The following is a 13,256-nucleotide window of genomic DNA, read 5'->3' on the forward strand; positions in this document are numbered from 1 at the left end:
AGAACGTTTCCCGTGTCCGAGCACTTTTCGATTGTCTGTTTAGGAAAGGCCAAGTCCGAAGCGCGTTGCATGTAGGGACGTGTGGTGTGGCACACACAAATCAAGGATGAGCATAATCTACATTTACAGCAGGGGCCCGATGAGCATCTGCTTCCACCCCTCTCGGCCTCGACCCCTCATCCCTCGACGCCCTAACTCGAATCCCTTTCTCCGACAACCAGCATCCTCCCACTGTGCATTCTCCTTCTTCCGATCACGATCCTCTATTCCTTTCCTTCTCTGCCCGCGATTCTACACGCTTTTCATCTCGTTCCCTCTTACGAACGTACGCGTGTACGCCTCGGTGTCGATAGGTCATGCCGCGATCTCGACGCATTATCACGCGTCTTATTATGTCCGATACGCCGGCGAAAAATTCGTAATCGTTCCTCCGTCGAGGTTTTCAATTCCCCCCTCTGTCTGTTTTTTCATCAATCTCGTTTATTGCGTCTCGCATCTTTTTGCGTTCTTCGCAAATTCTGCGCCGAAGATCTTTTTATTGTGTTAAGAATAAAAATTCGTCCGATAAGGAGACTAATGAGTCGGCGTTGGAATAAAGAAACTATCTTGGACGTTTCTATGCTTTGTGCGGAAAACGATGATAGTAGGTAGCTCCGACGAAATCTTTCCCGCATCAAACTAACGCGGGGAAGTTTGAAAATCGCGTATATCTCTCGGGACAGCAGGAGCAGCATAGAAATTCACTATTGAAATGGAAGAGTCGTTGGACGGTTGAGAGTAGACTAGTCGGAGCAAAAGGGGTTGCCTGAAGTTGGCGAAACGATACGACTCGAATTCCTGACTAATGCAAGTCCCTCGTTACCGAACGTTCGCCGCCATTCGCCGCGCTCCCGTTATGGTCGATATGAATTTGCCACACCGTGAAACACCATCGCCCTGAAACTATCCTCTTCTCTTTCTCTGCCCCTGCATGCATTTCTCTCGCGCGACCGTATTGTCGTTCGGTTGGTACCGATAAATCCACGGGGAAGAGCAAAAGTCCATTAGCCGGTGCGAGAACTGGGTTACCGATAAGACAGAGACTTGCAATCGATAAGAAAAATGTTTCTCAATGATTCGATATTGGACGCGTGTCGAGTTTGCTGCAGGCGCATGAGTGACAAAAACGAGTAGACGCGTGTGTCTCTTGCTCGGGAATGCTTGCAGTATGGTTCACCGGAAAGACAAGCATCCATCGTCCTAGAAAGAGAGTCTGTTGGTAGTCGAACCGAAAGTCACCACCCTACGAAGTACCATATCCTGCTATCCCTGCACGCTCATTGGCGTAGACGTTGCTGTTCTCAACTTGCTGCATCCGCTATCGCGGCGCGGCTTTGAAGAGTGCTCGGTAAAAGTAGGCTTTTCCGTATCCACGCTTCGCTCGTTCGAGGACGAATATTTTCGTCCCCGCGCTGTTCAGAAATAACCGATCAGCCTTTCGAAAAGAAGCGAAAGCGATCGATCGATCGGCATCGATCGAGTCTTTGGCATCTGATCGCGAGGCCGCGTAATCGGGCGAAAAGCCGACGGATCAAGGTAGACCGCGTGTGCGGGGGCATTTACGCGCGTGCACAAGTGCACGCAAGTGCGGCAAAGTGCACGCAAGTGCGGCAAAGTGCGGCACGCACTTGGTGGGTCTGTTTGTCTGTCCGTGGCGCCGACCTGCACCACGTTCCGAATAGACATCTGGCCAGATTTCGTTAAGTCTGGCCCACGTGTGCACCTATACATCGGGTGCGTTCGTTCGTTTATACGTGTAGAGGAGTACACGCGACACACACCGGCTCTCTTTCGAACAAACGTGCATTCGTCTGCTGGCGCCAGCCGAAAAGGGGGCTCTGATTTTTTGGCAGGTGCCACTGTCCTCGACCAGCGTCACCTTCCGACGTTCAATGGCCTGTTCTCGAGCTAAACAATTCCAAGGAATCTCGATTCTAATTGCACCACAGATTCTTCTCGATCCTCTAATTCTGACTATAGAGCCTCTCCTGTCATTTCTTTCCGATCTTCTTCAAACTTTCTTCTCTTTCGTTTCTTCGATTCTAACCACGTATCTCTCCCCTGTGTTTTCGCGTACGAAGCTGGTGACGAGGCAAAAATAAAGGGTTTCGAGTCGCGTTAGAATCGCTGGTCCGACGCGTGAGAACGCGTGCCGGTGAAACGTGGAGGCGAAAATGGCGGCAGCCTCTCACCTGTTGAACGCATCCCCGAGGCGATCCAGAAGATTTGCTCTGCTTCTGCTTCGAACCTTCGTCCTGCCGGTGGTCCTGACACGCCGCGCGATGCTTCTCGTGAACCTGTGTGTGAATGAAAACGCGTGTTAACTTGCTCGTGCAAAAGGGGACGGAGGAAGAGAGAAAGAGAGAGAGAGGATGGAAAATTGTAGCACGTGTACGCCACGTGCCATGGGCGGCACGATAGCACGCGCGCACGCACACGCGTATCCGCGTTTATCACCTTTTTCGAATACGATTTAGTAGCTAGTTTCCAACGATTCCTAGAGAATCACCACCGTATCACCTGTTCGTTTTTACTCGTGTTTCGATCGAAATCGTGAATGTCGAAACTCGAACGTACAAACGCACCATCGAGTCTCGTATTTCATTCGGGTATCTTTGAACGGACCGAGGTAAAGCAGGGAAAGCAGCAGGTATCATTAGCACTCTGCCGGTGCAGTGAAATTTTCAGAACTATGTTGCTCGCGTGTATCGCCGCTGTTCGTTCGGAGACACCGAGTTGGACTCGTTCCAAAGAATACGAGCAATTCGTCCAGAACGTATAACCCTTTTCGAGAGCATTTCTGAGCGTTTCCAATGGACCGTCTTCTTGGTTCGTGTTTCCTCGTTTCTCAGTTGACCTGGAAATCTTGGAAAAGCTAATAGTTCGGGTGGAAATCGGTTGGAAAACGATTGAGGAAGGGAAAGAATTGAGAACCACTGGAGTCCCCGTGGCCTGCGCCACTGTCCTCCGGTGGGCCCCTTCTAGGGTAACACGAAGGGGGGCACTGACAGCGACAGCTGCCGCTGCTGCTGCTGCATTCCCCTCTCTCTCCTCTCTCACTCTCTCTCTGTTCTCTCTACTTTTCGCGTCTCACCGCTGTTGCTCAAAGACCCTTTTGCCGAGCCCTCTCGGTCCCGCGGGGCCCCTTGGCACCACGGCATCCCCACCATGGGGCCCCATGGTCGCGTGGCAGCCAGCCAGCCAGCCAGCCAAGCCAAGCCAACCTTCTCCTCCACAAAATACACCTTCGCTGTTCCGTTTACTCCCAAACGCCCAACGGACGCGGACTATCCTTCTATCTTTCTTCTTCTTTCCATCGGCCGCCGCGAGCGTCACGCTCCAAGAACCAGCTTCGTTCCTCGCGGATCCTTCATTCTGCGAGCTCGATTCTGCTCCTCGCGTGCACACGCGTTTCGAATGGCCCGGTGTTTCTTTCTTGTCGGTGAATCTCCTCGATCCTCCTCGATCCTCCTCCCGTCTTTCGTCCCGAGAACTAACGGTTTCGAAACGTTTGCTCTTCTCTTTTATTTACCATCCTTCTCTTCGTCCGAGCTGCATCCAGACAGATTCCATGGATTTTTACACTTGCACTTGTAATCTGTACAGGCATTCGAATTCGACGCAATCTACTGTTTGCTTTGAATAAAAGAATCGCTCCTGAAAGCGAAGTCGAAATTGATTATCGCTCGTCGCGATCTCTGGGTCCTCTGGTTCCTGTCGAGCTTCGTGGGTCTTTGTGGGATCCCAGTATACGTATAATGACCTGCGGTTTTAGACCCAGCGATCCCTACCGTCCACGAAAAAGGTGGGATATTATATTTGGAAACGTAGCGTGCACGCTGTTCCGATTATTCTCAGTCCATTGCTTTCACTGCACTTTTATGCGCAAGCTTTCGAGTTTCTGCCTCCTCGGATGACTCGATTTACCTTTCTAATAGACAGCATTCATTCATTAGATCACAATTCTTTCTAAATGATAATTCAACAGAATTGTTATAAAATTGAAGAAAAGGTAATAAAAAATGTATCGATCAAATTGATCGGAGATCGAGACAGAGTGGAAGTTAAGTTGAGCACCATTGGCTACCTGAGTTCTTTTTCACATTTTTTTCGTCTTTCTCCGCTGGTTCTCTTCTATTCTTCCTCCCTCTGGTAGAGAGGTGCGCGTACCCCCTCTACCATTGGGGTCGAAGGCCCCAAGGGTGGCAAACCTTCCCCTTCTCTTTTCCTTTCCCTATTCTCCGCTTGGCCGCTAGTTTCTTTTTTCTCTCTTCTTTTCTTTTTCCCTCCACTCCCCCTCTCTGTCCCTTCCCGTCTCGTTCTTACCTGCGAAAGGCTGGAACACCCTTTTGGGTCGCGTGGCACCGTGCACCGGCACGGTGCACACGCGAATTCTCCCATAGAAATGGCTCGTTGGGGTGCGTGGGTCTGCACACGGTGACGGTCCACGTATCGGGTGTCTCGTAAATATGAATAAAAAACATGCACCGTAGCGATGCGAGGGGATCGTGTTTTGTGCTCGTTTGATTCTTCAGGTTTCGAGCCGAAGAATCCTTTACAGTCGAGAACACATAGTTCGAACGTGTTTCGTGGAAAATCTTAACGCGTTCCGGCTCGTTTCGATCCGCTATAAAACACGGTGAATTACTATTAACATCGACACACAAGCATATCGAATTAATCGAATTAAGCCTTTCGAACGGAAAGCAGGTGTTCGATGATTTCTTTCGTCGTTTAACGGATCTCTGTTTTGTCGCAACTCGTTATCTCCGATTTTTCTTGGCATTCGACTCGATTCGACGCGACGCCGCGCCGCTCTCGGCAGGTGGTGATTCGTCGTTTTAGAAATTCACTAGACGGTTGGATATAACGAGGTACATATACGCGCTCTACTTGCTGCTTAATATTCGCTTTTTCTCTTCGATGAAATTCGTCAGATTCTCTGGGAACGAAAAGGATCCTTTGGTCTAAGTTCAGGGTTGCAGGCTGCGAGAGGTACCCACGCAGATCAGACGTCTGATCGTTTTTCGAAAAAGGGGCAAAAATTGCCGGGCAAGGTGGGCCATAGGAATCCGGGGTCAAAGCACAGACGAGCGGTCATCCAATCCTGCTGCGTGTTAAGCACGTTCGATCGAGCGCGTAATCGCGTGTGTTTTAACCTATCCCTCGGTTGTTCACGAATTTCCTATAACTCGGTTACATTTAACGTTGCTAACCGAGTCTTTCACGGTCCGCTGTTTTATCGCGAAACGTCGTCGACGCGGTTTCATCGATCCGAGGAAATCTCGTTTTCCGCGCGTCGTGAAAGTATTTAACCGAAGGGTTAATTGTAGATCGTTTCCCAGTCGGGAACACGATGGAGAGGGGGAAATAATTTTCGGTAATTCTAATTCGATGGCGTCGGGGCTGATATACGACGGCGAGCGAGCTGACCACGAAATCGCGGTCGTGTCTCGTGCGCTGAAAATCGCTGCCCGCCGAGCGCGGTTTTCGAGGTTGTGTCCCGCGTTTCGCGAGCTGTAATGCCGAATTGATGCCAGCCGAAATCCGTGTCGATGGTATCGTGGCTACCAGCAGCCGGCTGTAGCGCGTAATTCGCCACCGGTGTTCGATATACTCCTCTTTCTCGAACCCGGTTTTATTATCACGGTTTCGTTAATGCGCCGGACGTTCACCGGTCAGAGGAAATGGGTACCAGGAGTCTGTGATAATTCTTCATTGGGTAATATTCGATAGAGGTGACGCGGACAGGAGGCAAGATGGAAGACGAACTAGTCGTGACACGGAGCGGACCGGTGCTCAACACTACGTCATAACGGTCGAGCTGGCTTGCACCGGCTCTGAGGATGACACGATGGACCATGGTTTAGCTTGTCCTTTGATGCATGATATTGCAGACTCGGTAGTGCGCGCTTCGGCAAACATGTCACGAGCAAGCCGAAACTGTTAGGATTCATAGTTATCTCGACCGATCGTGGCATACTCGGACGCTCGCCCTATCGTCCACGCACGACTATATCCCTTCTCTGTAATATCCTCTGCTCCTTTTATACTGCCCTTTACTCGAACTACTTATCAACCAGCTGGACTCTATACTCTTACAATTGCGATAAGCGGAACCGCTTATTCGAATTCATCTCTGTGAATCGCCAGCTGAGTTACTTGGAATAATTAATCCTTTCTTCGACGATCATCGTATATATCAATCGTTGGAAATTAACTGTACATGGCAAAAAGTAGTCTTCTTTTTTATATCGAAGATGGGATCGAAAGGAATATCGTGTCTTTGGAAGGAGATAAAAATCAGCTGGCAAAGAGTCGTCGTTCGTTTTTGCCAATTGGAACAGTTCATTTTAGAAAAGGGGGATAAAGTTGAAACACGACGGTAAATAGAGGGTGTGGCGATAAAATATCGTCGAGTTAAAATTAATCTCGAATTCTTCCGCTGCGGTTTTCGAGAGCTACCGGTAAATCCAGCCGATCCTCATAAATCGTCGGCAAGACGCGTGCACGTAGTTTCAAGCTTCTCTCTCTCTCTCCCTCTCTCTCTCTCTCTCTCTCTCTCACTCTGGTCTCTTTGCACGCGTATATACCCGTACGTATACGGGGTGGGCATTAATAACGGATGAAGCCTCGACTGCGGCAACCTCGTAATGTTTATCTGCTTGTTTATTCCGCGTGCGTACCGACCGCAACGCGGAAAACGCGTACGTATTCAACCGGATTCTTAACGCGATCGCAGTTTTGATTTATAAACACGCCGCGAGAATTTATGAGCCGCATTAATTTTGCATCGACTTACTGCTTTTCGGTTAGAAACGCGCACCATCTTCCTTGCTTTCCTTCTCCCTTTTTTCCTTGAAACATGCCAGCTTCGTTTATCGTGAAAATATGAGAAAAATAAGAGTAATTTTCTACTGTATTAAATTAGGACTGTTTGTTCAATACGAATGCAATTTCCAGTCAATGAAAGGAACAGTTGGTTTTACGGTAGCAAGTATAAAACAAAAACAGGTATGAGTGAAAGCTCTGTTGCTGCAACAAGATTAGAATAAAAGTGAATGAATGCGTTAATTGGTATTGCAAAATCGCCAATCACGGTAGCAGAATTCTTGTTTCTTCAAAAAACTAGAAACTGCACGTAACGATCTCTATCGTTTCTCTTCTAATCCTTGATCATTTTTTTGTTGCAGAAAAGTTAGGCTTCCAGTCGCCGTATGGCCCCACGATGGACAATGGAATGGTGAGTGTTTTCACTCCTAAAAATATTTATACTTCTCGTTTAATTACGTACGCGTTGGTAAAGAAAGATGATTATTCGCGGAGCATCAAATTCGAGGGTGAATTCGGGATCTTTTCTTCCCCTTGGTTGACCAGCTCGAATCTCAAGATAAGGCAGGATTACGTAAGAAACAGGAGCGTAATAATTATTGCAGTCGTGGAAGTAAATTTATCCGAGAAAAAGTTACTCCCTTCTTTGCTTCCTCTCGCGTCGTCGCACCCTCGACCACCCTCCGCGTAATCCGAAAACTTTAGTCCAAGTAATATTTTTTCGAGGCAAGTAGCTCTCATCTTCCACGAAATTTTTCCTTTAAATATCTCGTGAATCTTGTCTAGATTGAAACAAGCATTTCTTGATAGTTTTCATACGAAAAAGAAACTATAACGTTCACGTTCCCGACAGATTTCCCTTCCTTTAAAACTTCAGCTAGCCATTAAGAACTCGTTCGTTTCGTTGATAACGCAATTAGACGGTGTTCCAGAAGCGAATGTCGCGTTGCTCCGCGATTTCCTCTCGCAAATTAGTAAGAAAGAGATTAATTCGAAGGATCTAGCAAGCATCGCGATGCTTCTTTTACCGTAGGAAATAAGAACCAACCAATTTCACGATGGTTGAGCATCGTCAACCTCCAGCTTTAATATCACTTACGCCTCTTCTTTGTTCGCGATAGTATACGTATACATATGAACGAAAATGTATATGTATGTACGTATTAATATATACATCGTGGAACAAAAGAACCGTGAAGGGTTGCAGTGGGTGGAGTAAATTCGAATGAACAGTTATCTAGAAACGCGGATAAAGTACCTCGTATTTTGTTCTTTCATGGCACCTTTCTCATCCATTTCTTCCGCTTCCTCGCAACCCCCATAGTAATTATTGCTAATTAGTTGGGTCTTTTAAAGAACGCTTCGTTTAAAATATTTTCAATTTGACCGGAGCTGAAACTCTATTAGTAGCCCGATAATTGAGTAAAGTTTACAGGTGTAATAGAAAAGAAGCCTTGAGCCCGCATTCGCCCGTTTAATTGTCGCATCTCGACAACCTTGTTTCTATTATTCTCTGCTTGATAGAAAATTGACTAGTTTGAATCGTGATCATTTTTATCTAACGCGTGAAACACTCTTACGAAGAGACGATAGTAGAGATTTTTGAACGATGCCAGAGACCAGTATCTAATCTGCAGTCGTTAAACCACGACTGATAAGAAGTATTGATTTCGATGGGTGATTTATTCAAGTCGTTCTAGCATTCGATTCCTGTTAGCCGGCATAATTAACCTTAAAAAAGGGGATTTTCAAGAAAAGAACATTAGGAAATAAATTTTCTTTATTGAGAAGTAACGTACAGGATTTGTTAGTTGAATGGGACACTCGATGTACCGTTGGTCAAACAGCGAGAGGGAAAAAAAAGGGAAAAAATTTTGTTTACAGACGTACGGTGGCGGAACGTACGGTCCAACGGCAGGAGGGCCAGGCGGGGGGCCAGGTGGAGGTGGAGGTGGTGGTGGCGGCGGAGGTGGCGGTGGCGGTGGCGGCGGAAATGGCAGCGGTGGAGGCGGAGGAGGTGTCGAGGGCGCCACTTATCCCCCGGATTCTCCGTACTTCCCGTTCGGGACCAGGGCTGTTCCACCGTCCGTGGGGACGCCCACCCCCGCTGCTAACCCTGCCGCAGCAGCCACCGGCACCAACGGAGCACGGTTACCAAGTTCCACAGCCGGTTAGTGTTTCTTTCCATCCCCTTTCCCCCTTCTTTTTCTCTTTTCTAATCTTCCAGAGAATTTGTCGATGATAAAGGGCTGTCTCCTTCGAATGTTTCAGGCGCCGCAGCTGCAAAGAGAAAGAAAGACGTAAGTGTCTTCTTAATTCCTTGATTTCTTTCCGTTTTTCGTTAATTATTTCGTTATTTGTTGACTTTAGTCAAGCATTTTTACAAAATCCAGACACACACATACACACACCCAGGAGTCTGATCTTGTGCTCGTTTATTTAGCAGGCCCTCGACGGAGCGGATGGCGAAGTGGTGACGACGCAGCACTGGGTGAGTGAATGAAAAGCATTCGATAAACGCATGATAGTTGTTAACGTTTCCTACTCCGATCATATTCGATAACGAGTATCGAGATAGCATGATTCCAGCGGCTGGTGATTGTTAAAAGCCACCGACAGAAGGAGAGGAAAAAACGATAGAATTAGGTTGGATCGTAAATTACGTCTCACGTTTTTTTTTCCTCTTTGCTAGTTCCTCGAGCAAAGCACGAGGAAGAGCAGTGTGGGATGATCTCAGGGATCGGTCATGATCGTAATCTTTACGAGCCGAGTTACGGAGCATAATGATTTTACCAAGAGTCTAGCACCGGATAAAACTGCTCGTGGATCTCGAGTAGTTTTCTCGCGGGTGTAATCCACGCTGCTCGCACGCCCCTCTCGTTTTTCATCCATCGAAATTACTGTTTTACTCTTCACCGCGATTTTTACACTCTGCTACTTTTTATTTAACTCGCTCGTTAATAAACCGCCGGTAGCCCGTACAATTTTGTCACAAAAGAATTCGAAGAGGATTAAATATGAACGATAGAGCTCACGGTAAATGGAATATATAATATCGATCGATAGGAGAACGTTAAATATTTGTCGTTCGCGTTTGTGACTCTCTCTCTTTCGAATGGAGAAGAAAAAAGGCGAAAACAAATTGCCTTTCGATGACCGAATACGCTGTCGCACCTGTTTAAATTCCCCTTTTCCGCGTGCATCGCCTAACCGATTTATTGGAGGATAAATATCGAGGAATATTCGAGGTTTATAATTTTGTTTCCTGTAGTTTGTTCGATACGTCTTCGGGTATCGATAAACAACCATCTTCGTGATTATTCTTCGTACACAGGGGTGGTAGAATTGCTTTCTCGCTTCGTGTTTTCGCGTTCTCCCTCGTCGTATTATTATATAACATTTACCGGTTTCGCAACAATTTTTCTGTCCTCCAAAAATAGAGAAAAAGTTTCGTATTCAAACACACGGGGTATCTGTCGAACAGACACGACGTTCGAAATTTCACGAATTCTCTCGAAAGGATTCAGGGTCGACGAGTGATTAAAAATAACCGTGTGGCGTGATTGGACGTTTCCCTAGAAATTAATTCGATAACGCCTTCGATCAGACAGAGAGAGAACGATTTGATAAGATTAATTACAACGATTTCTTGTTTTCATTTTCGGCTACGGGTGACTTAATTAATTAATCGAACGGTAACGTTATTTGTTTCCGATTCCTCGTGATAATTTTTGCGAACGAACAAATGTATGCTCATTTTGTGGTAACCGTTCAATGAAATCGTATCGAAATTATCCACTAGACGATTTAATCTGTCTGTGATCTTTGAACTGGTGTACAGCATTGACAATAGAAGTGCATCATTTGTCACGATAATACACGTTATCTGGACGTATCGGACAGAATCTGTGTCGCTTTTTATCCGTTTATATAAATAATCAATAGGTTACTTAATTTCGATCGTGGTTACCACAACTTATGCGATCACAATTTCCTCCCTTCGACATATACAGAGGAGAGTAGCGGATCGTGGGTCGAAAAATCGTGAAGTAATAACCGGTAATATGTAATGGGGCCAAAACAATAATAAATAAGCATGGAGAGTCACGAGCAAATAAATCCTCGACTATCCCACGGTGCGGATCGTCGTTAATCCAAGCGATATGGCGTGTTACACGAACACCCCCTCGGCCATACCGTAAGCCTGCTAATAATTTATTCAGCGTACAGGAGTACGCGATTACGTTTCTATTAGGATATGGGCGTTCTAGTGTCCTCGAGGGTGCTGTAACCGTATTCCCGTTTCCCTCCGCTGGGAGTTTCACTTATCGTTGCCACCGTCCTTGTTCGACACCCTTCGTCCTTTTTTTTCCCCCCTTGGCCTGGCCTCTCGACCGTGTCCAGTGGCATGGTGCCACCGTAAGAAAACACAGCACACCCCATTTCTTTCTCAAAACATAAATATTACCCGGTGGACGGAAATCGAGCAACGATGATCGACATGGGAATAGGTTCTCTAAATTGATCATCGAAATTCTCCCATCGCATCCCGGGATCGTTCAATTTTTAACCGAGATTTGATCGAGACGGTTGTTTTTCGTCGCGTCGAGTGATAAATGGTAAACGAAGCAGCAGTGGAGGAAAGCATGCTTGCGATTGAAAAAAAAAAATATCTTGGACTCGTTATATGGTTGGTTCCTTTGTCTATTTCGGTTAAGAAATCGTGGATCGTTTATTCGAGAGCAGCAGAGGAAAGCGTGTTTGTGCATAGGGGGGGTCATGGGTATCGGGAGACCATATGGTGTCGCGTGCTACGTTCGCCAGACCGTGGAGCCCTTTCTTCCACTTCGTTTCCATGGCTTGCGCTATGGCTGCCTGAATGGCTTCTCGCTAATTCGTGGCTTGCAGGAATTTCCTACTCGTCGCGGACCAGCAAAGATCCAGCTACTTGCCGAGCAAGTGGCAGGCATTTGCACGGATCAACGAGCGTGCACCTTCTGCGAATGGACCACCTTAAACTTTCGATGGATTGCGTTCCTTTACTCCTCGTTCAGGTTTTTATCGTCTGTCCGGACCGCAGCAGATGCGACACGTTCGAATTCACGATTTACCGCGTTCTTGAGCATAGTCGAGTCGAGAATTTTTGTCGACCTTGTCACCCTTTCGAAAATCGAACAACGAAATCACGGGACACGGGAAAGCGATTTTATTGGTTTTTGGTAGGAACGATAGTTGTCTGATAGCTGCACTGACTGGTGCATCGGTCTGGTCGACTTTGATTGACGGATAAATTGGTAACGCAGCCGAGCCGAGCCGAGTTTACGATGTCAGCAACGCAGGTGTTTTCTCGAAGAAATTAAACTGCAGGCACTTTTGAGGCTCCGTTTTTAATTGCCTCGTAATATCTTCTTGGCCGTGGAGGGTTTACAGCGGCGACCATTAAGGTCGCTATTTTTGTACCGTGGTATTTCGTAAGACCCCGTTTCGTAAAAATGACCGCTCGAACAATTTCAGATTTCCTTTCTTTCTCCGTTATCATTCCTCCCGTTTACCTCGGGTTTAATTAGATAATTCATTCGCGTTATTAAATATCTTGCCTTATGACACGTTTAATTGGCCGTGCAGAATCTACGAACCGGCATGCAACTTTTACAGAACTTCGTCAAACAGAGTAACAGCTTTACGAGCAATTTTCACCATTCATTTGTCTCGTTTGACGTTTATCGTCCATGTAGTAGCTCGTGAGCTAGCCGAGCGTTACTCGAGTGAATGCAAACGAGAAATTCTCGATATACCTTTACTTTTGCCATCATGTTTACCCGTTCCTCGTCGCGAGTGAAACTTTTTTTAGATGGATTTTTGATGGGTTCAGTTTGGTCGCGTTAGTCTCTTCGGTAGTAGATTAAGGGTAGCCTTTAATCCTTACCCGCGGAGGACGAATATATACGTTCTCGAACACCAACTGTTATTCGCAAAAAATGCATATCTACGACCACAGATCAAACTGTCGTAGAGAAACGGGATAGGACAAAGATTAAGTAGATTCTTTATCAAGCTTTAACGATCAGCTTGCGAATATCGAAGGGGTTAAATCGCAACGTTATTCCAATCTGACATGGAGGATCAGTCGATGAACGGGTCTCTGGTTGAACAGGGAGTACAGGCTGTCTCGTCAACGAATCAATTACTGGGGATTGCGTGAGATAGAGAGGGAGGGAAAAGAAAAAGGGAGGAAGGTCAGTCACGGGAGGGAGAAAGAGACGGTTTGCTAGAGACGTTGAACGTTGTTTGACGGGCACCTGTTGCTGGTAGCACACGAGCCAATGCCTCTTTGGCTTGCACTCTCTTTCTCTCTGTGCTTCCCTCGTGCCTCCCTCTTTCTGTTA

General features: G+C 46.7%; 1 protein-coding gene across 12 annotated transcripts in view; it reads left to right on the forward strand.

Moving 5' to 3' along the window:
- LOC117604286 (transcription factor 4) overlaps positions 1–13,256 on the forward strand; it is an 81,841-nt gene that overhangs the window by 5,797 nt on the left and 62,788 nt on the right. For 10 of the 12 annotated variants that reach the window (XM_034324175.2, XM_076688986.1, XM_076688989.1 and 7 more), the window contains exons 3-6: positions 7,233–7,282; positions 8,755–9,040; positions 9,142–9,170; positions 9,314–9,361. In XM_034324175.2, coding sequence (XP_034180066.1) covers positions 7,233–7,282; positions 8,755–9,040; positions 9,142–9,170; positions 9,314–9,361 — 413 coding nt within the window. The remainder of the gene's footprint in view (positions 1–7,232; positions 7,283–8,754; positions 9,041–9,141; positions 9,171–9,313; positions 9,362–13,256) is intronic. The other 2 variants (XM_076688988.1, XM_076688995.1) reach the window with 1 other exon arrangement.

Source organism: Osmia lignaria, chromosome 7 (assembly GCF_051020975.1).
Source record: "Osmia lignaria lignaria isolate PbOS001 chromosome 7, iyOsmLign1, whole genome shotgun sequence".
NCBI classification, from domain to species: domain Eukaryota; kingdom Metazoa; phylum Arthropoda; class Insecta; order Hymenoptera; family Megachilidae; genus Osmia; species Osmia lignaria.